Source organism: Octopus bimaculoides, chromosome 17, assembly GCF_001194135.2.
Source record: "Octopus bimaculoides isolate UCB-OBI-ISO-001 chromosome 17, ASM119413v2, whole genome shotgun sequence".
In the NCBI taxonomy this organism is placed as follows: Eukaryota; Metazoa; Mollusca; class Cephalopoda; order Octopoda; family Octopodidae; genus Octopus; species Octopus bimaculoides.
Window position 1 is genome coordinate 7,104,591 of NC_068997.1, and position 4,605 is coordinate 7,109,195.

The 4,605-nt window shown below is 38.0% G+C and overlaps 1 protein-coding gene across 3 annotated transcripts in view; it reads right to left on the minus strand.

Annotated features, from left to right (window-relative positions):
* LOC106872482 (chromodomain-helicase-DNA-binding protein 8) overlaps nucleotides 1-4,605 on the minus strand; it is a 99,063-nt gene that overhangs the window by 22,998 nt on the left and 71,460 nt on the right. For all 3 annotated transcript variants that reach the window (XM_052974037.1, XM_052974038.1, XM_052974036.1), the window contains exons 43-44: nucleotides 4,111-4,253; nucleotides 1,439-1,555 (exon numbers count right to left, since the gene is read on the minus strand). In XM_052974037.1, coding sequence (XP_052829997.1) covers nucleotides 1,439-1,555; nucleotides 4,111-4,253 — 260 coding nt within the window. The remainder of the gene's footprint in view (nucleotides 1-1,438; nucleotides 1,556-4,110; nucleotides 4,254-4,605) is intronic.

The window sequence follows — 4,605 nt, forward strand, 5'->3', positions numbered from 1 at the left end:
GCACGCTGGTCATTCTGCCAGTTCACGGTCAAAGCTCATTATTTACAGTTAAGATCATATTTCATTATTGTCTGAAAATCAAGATATTATCAAATGAAAACATCTGGATTTGAAAAATTAAAAGTGTTTTAATTCCATCAAATTTATTATTTCTTGCTCCTTATCATTTATCCCTTGACATATTCAAGCTAATGAGGGCATTCATGTAGTCACTTGACCTGCTAGAAATGGTAGCTAAACCTCCCTCATATCCTATCATCTTAAAAAAAAAACATTCCCTTTTACCACAAGTCTGTTTGATTAGAACTGACCTGCAGTTAAGCCATTAAATATGGATAATGTTTTTTCTGTCGATGCAAATCACTTCATCTCCCTCATAAAACAAAGGTTGCAGAAGTAGTACCCAGCTGGAGCATGGAACCAAACAAAATAGCATCAGTTGCAGACAGAATTCTTAAGTTCACCAGCGATTCTTCTATTTTAGCCACACAGCACAGCACTAAAAGACTTGATAGAATCTCTAGGGATTTGGTTTTCTAAAACCACAGAACAGAAAATTTTTTTTAAATCAAGAGGTAAGGAGAGAACTTTGACACTCTACACCCTGGCACCTCCCTCCATAGAAAATTAAAATCAGCTTTCATATATTTTATATGTTTGAGTACTTTATTCTACGTGGCCAGACCAAGCTACTTTTTGATACTGTCACCAGCTACGTGTTATATATATTCATATATCGAATGATTAATCAGACTATTGGATGTAGTTATACACTGCTGGTCACAATGCGCTTTTGCATTGTTTCAACTTTCGAACGATGCCACTCAGCAGCTGGTGAGGTGACCAGTCTGACATTCCCTGCTGATCGGAAGACTAGTTTGTGACAGGGTGACCCCACTACAGCTGAGTGGACTGGAGCAACAGGAAATGAAGTCATTTGCTCAAGAACACAACATGCTGTCCAGTCTGGGAATCAAACCCATGATATAATGATCTCAAGTGCAGCACCCTAACCACAAGGCCAAGCACCATCATAGATTTATATACAAATTCCATAACAACATTCATATTCCATGTGTATGAAAATTAAGTGGGAGGCTGAAGAGTAAATAGGCGCAGTTGGAGAAATTACAAGATGAAATAGAGAAAGAGAAGAAGTCATATGTGAGGGAAGAATGGAGGAAGAATGAGAGATTTTGGTAGGAATGAATGAATTGGAATCAATCACACGCACAAACATTCTACACATATATACATAAATAACTAGAGATAAAATGAGACACAATCAGCAAAGCAACGTTGAGAGAGAGACAGAGAGAGAGGTGGAAATGAAATGTGAGGCAGTGAGAGTGAATGAGGGGGGGGGGAGGGATGAGGTGGAGTGCAGCAAGAGTAAGTATCACACCAACAAGTAGTTAACCTGAAAACAGGTTCAAACCTTTTTCCCATTTTCACGGTTCACAACAGAGACATTCTCATCCCCAGTGAGGTTTTCAAAATCCAATTTTGCTGGGTCGAGTCTAGGCCGCCGCCGCCGCCGCTTCTCAACTTCAGGCTGAAACAGGGAGAGGAATTGAAGAAATAACATCAGACCTTTTTAAAAGCAAAAATTAAATGTGACTAAAAACAGTACCAAACAGTCGCTGGTGGAATGACCATTGAATAGAATGGTGATGAGAAGATGAAAGAAGACAAAGATATACTCTTTTACTTGTTTCAGTCATTTGACTGCAGCCATGCTGGAGCACCGCCTTTTAGTCGAGCATATCGACCCTGGGACTTATTCTTTGTAAGCCTAGTACTTATTCTATCGGTCTCTTTTGCTGAACCACTAAGTGACGGGGACATAAACACACCAGCATCGGTTGTCAAGCAATGCTAGAGGGACAAACACAGGCACACAAACATATATATATATATATATATATATATATATATATATATATACGACGGGCTTCTTTCAGTTTCCATCTACCAAATCCGCTCACAAGGCTTTGGTCGTCCCGAGGCTATAGTAGAAGATACTTGCCCAAGATGCCACGCAGTGGGACTGAACCCGAAACCATGTAGTTGGTAAGCAAGCTAGATTCTGTTGACAATGATGTTGGGTGTTTTATGTAATTTGTCAGAAGATTAAATTTAAATCATTTACTAAAGAAGCAGGTCAAAACAGGTCAGGGAAATGTTGCCTGTGGTTCACTGGCATTTTATCTGAAGATTTAATACCAATAGGATATGAGATTCTTAAAGGTTTTAGATAAAAGCCCATTGGTATTATATTTCCACTGAGGTATGAAGTCATTGCTGTCAAGAGTGTTGGATGTTGACAGAGATGGACAGAAGTGAGAGGACACAAAGCATTCATCATCATCATCATCATCATCGTTTAATGTCCGCTGGTTCTTAGAATTAGTTCTTAGTAGAACATGTCAATTCTAACAGCTGCAATCAACAAGTTAGATCAATGGTCCTCAAACAGGATCCACAGCATCATGGCACATTGCAGATTTTAAAAATACACTTGAAGGCTTTAGAAAATCTATATTCTTGCAAGTCTGGAAAGGAAATGGGAAGTTCAAGTGGAGAAAGAATCAATAAAGCTGTTTGGTATTTATGATTTTGTTATGATTGACCTTCCCAGACTTGGGACCCTGTGTCTAACTTCACCCTTCACTTGGGCTTCCAAACAAAAAAACAAAAAAAAAAAGGGGGGGGGGGTAATATACAGCTCAAGAGTAACAATTGCAGGCAGACTAATGGACAAAATTTGTAGCATCTTATTTTTCTACATACGTTTTGCTCATCATCACTTTACCAGTAGTCTGGCAGAGATGATGTTTAACCAATTCCTGCTATAGTGAGAATACAGCATGACAGGGTTAATAAAAAAACCTAAACAATATTTACAATTATTCTGTGCTGATGGAGGGGAAATAACCCGGAAATCGCAATACACAGATATTGTTTTGAGCTGAGTGGGGGTGCTAGATTCCCTTGTTCGAAAATATAAGGACACAGATTGTGTTGTATAGCCAGCTGGAGACGATGTCTCCTGGGGCTAAATTACAGCAACATTCGTCCTAAACCAGGACTGCCATGTTATGTTGGCAAATAATCTTTACTCAATATTTTTCTACATTCTTTTTCTAATTTTCAATTTTAAAACATTTTCTTCAAAAATTTTTATGTGAAAAACCCAATATGTTTTTTAATCTGATCTCCAGTGACGGAGAGTAATTAGAATGTCAGACAGAATGTTTCATATTAGTTTCAATTCCCTACATTCTGAGTACAAATTCCACCCAAACCAACTTTGTTTTATCTTTTGGGTTTCAGAATAAAGTTACAATCCAATGTGATGGATTGATGGAACTACAAGAATATCAGAGTGTCTTGCAGCATTTGGTCTCACTCTTTTTAAACCATGAGTTCAAACCCATCACTCAGCTTAATGCCACCATCTGGCAGTCCATTCTGCTGCAAGTATTCCAGTTTGTAGACATCTTTCTCCCTACCACCAGAGTCTGCAGCCTGTACTGGACCATACAGACACTGCCTTCCCTCTTGACTGAAAGATTTAAAAAACAAAAAAAGGTTGCAATCAGCTGATGCAGTATGATGACACATCTAATCTATGGCAGACATGAATCAGATGTATCTGCTGCCAATATTTCTTTGTTATTTTTGACTCAGAAGTTGAACGGTGAATCTGTAGAAATGATGGAACTCAAGACCAATATAAAAAGAGCACACATCTTTACTCACGAAAGATTTAACCCTTTCATTACTGCATTTATTTTGAGGATGCTCTGTGTTTCTTTCGATTAATTTTAAATATAACAAAAGAATTCAGTAAAATAACAGTTATCATTCAGCTAGTGTTAGGAACATAAATTGTGACTAAGGTTTGGAGGAAGATTTTAATTCAGAACTTATGAAAACAAGAAATTTGTGTTCAGAGCCAGAGTTGGTTTCAGCCGGGTTGGTAACGAAAGGGTTAAAGAAAGAAGTGACAAAATATCTTAAGCTGTAAAGAAACCAGTCTATCACCCTACACAACCACCACAATACAAAATGCTAATATGGTAATTAAAACATTAATGAGCATACCTCCCAGTCTTCGTCTGAGAGACTAATAAAAGGCTTGTAGCCTGGATTTTGCTCCATCCATTCTCTAAAGTCTTTTTTCATCGGGGCTTCTTCCCCAGATAGAATAATCCCATCTTTCTCATGTACCATGGTGATGCGCTCAGCTAAATGGCATTGTAAAAAAAAAAGAAAAACAGGTGTTATACATCAACGATATAGAAGCACAGTTTTTTCACATTAAATACAAATCAATTTTGGTATCTATTCCGTCAGTATTTTCATTACCATGTGTGTATTCTTTTATTTGTTGCAGTCATTTAACTGTGGCCATGTTGGAGCACTGCCTTTAGTTAAACAAATCGCCCCCAGATCTTATTCTTTGTAAGCCTAGTACTTATTCTATCCAACTCTTTTGCCAAGGCACTAAGTTACGGGGATGTAAACACACCAACATTGGTTGTCAAGCAATGATGGTGAGGGGGGACAAAAACAGACACATACACACACACACACACA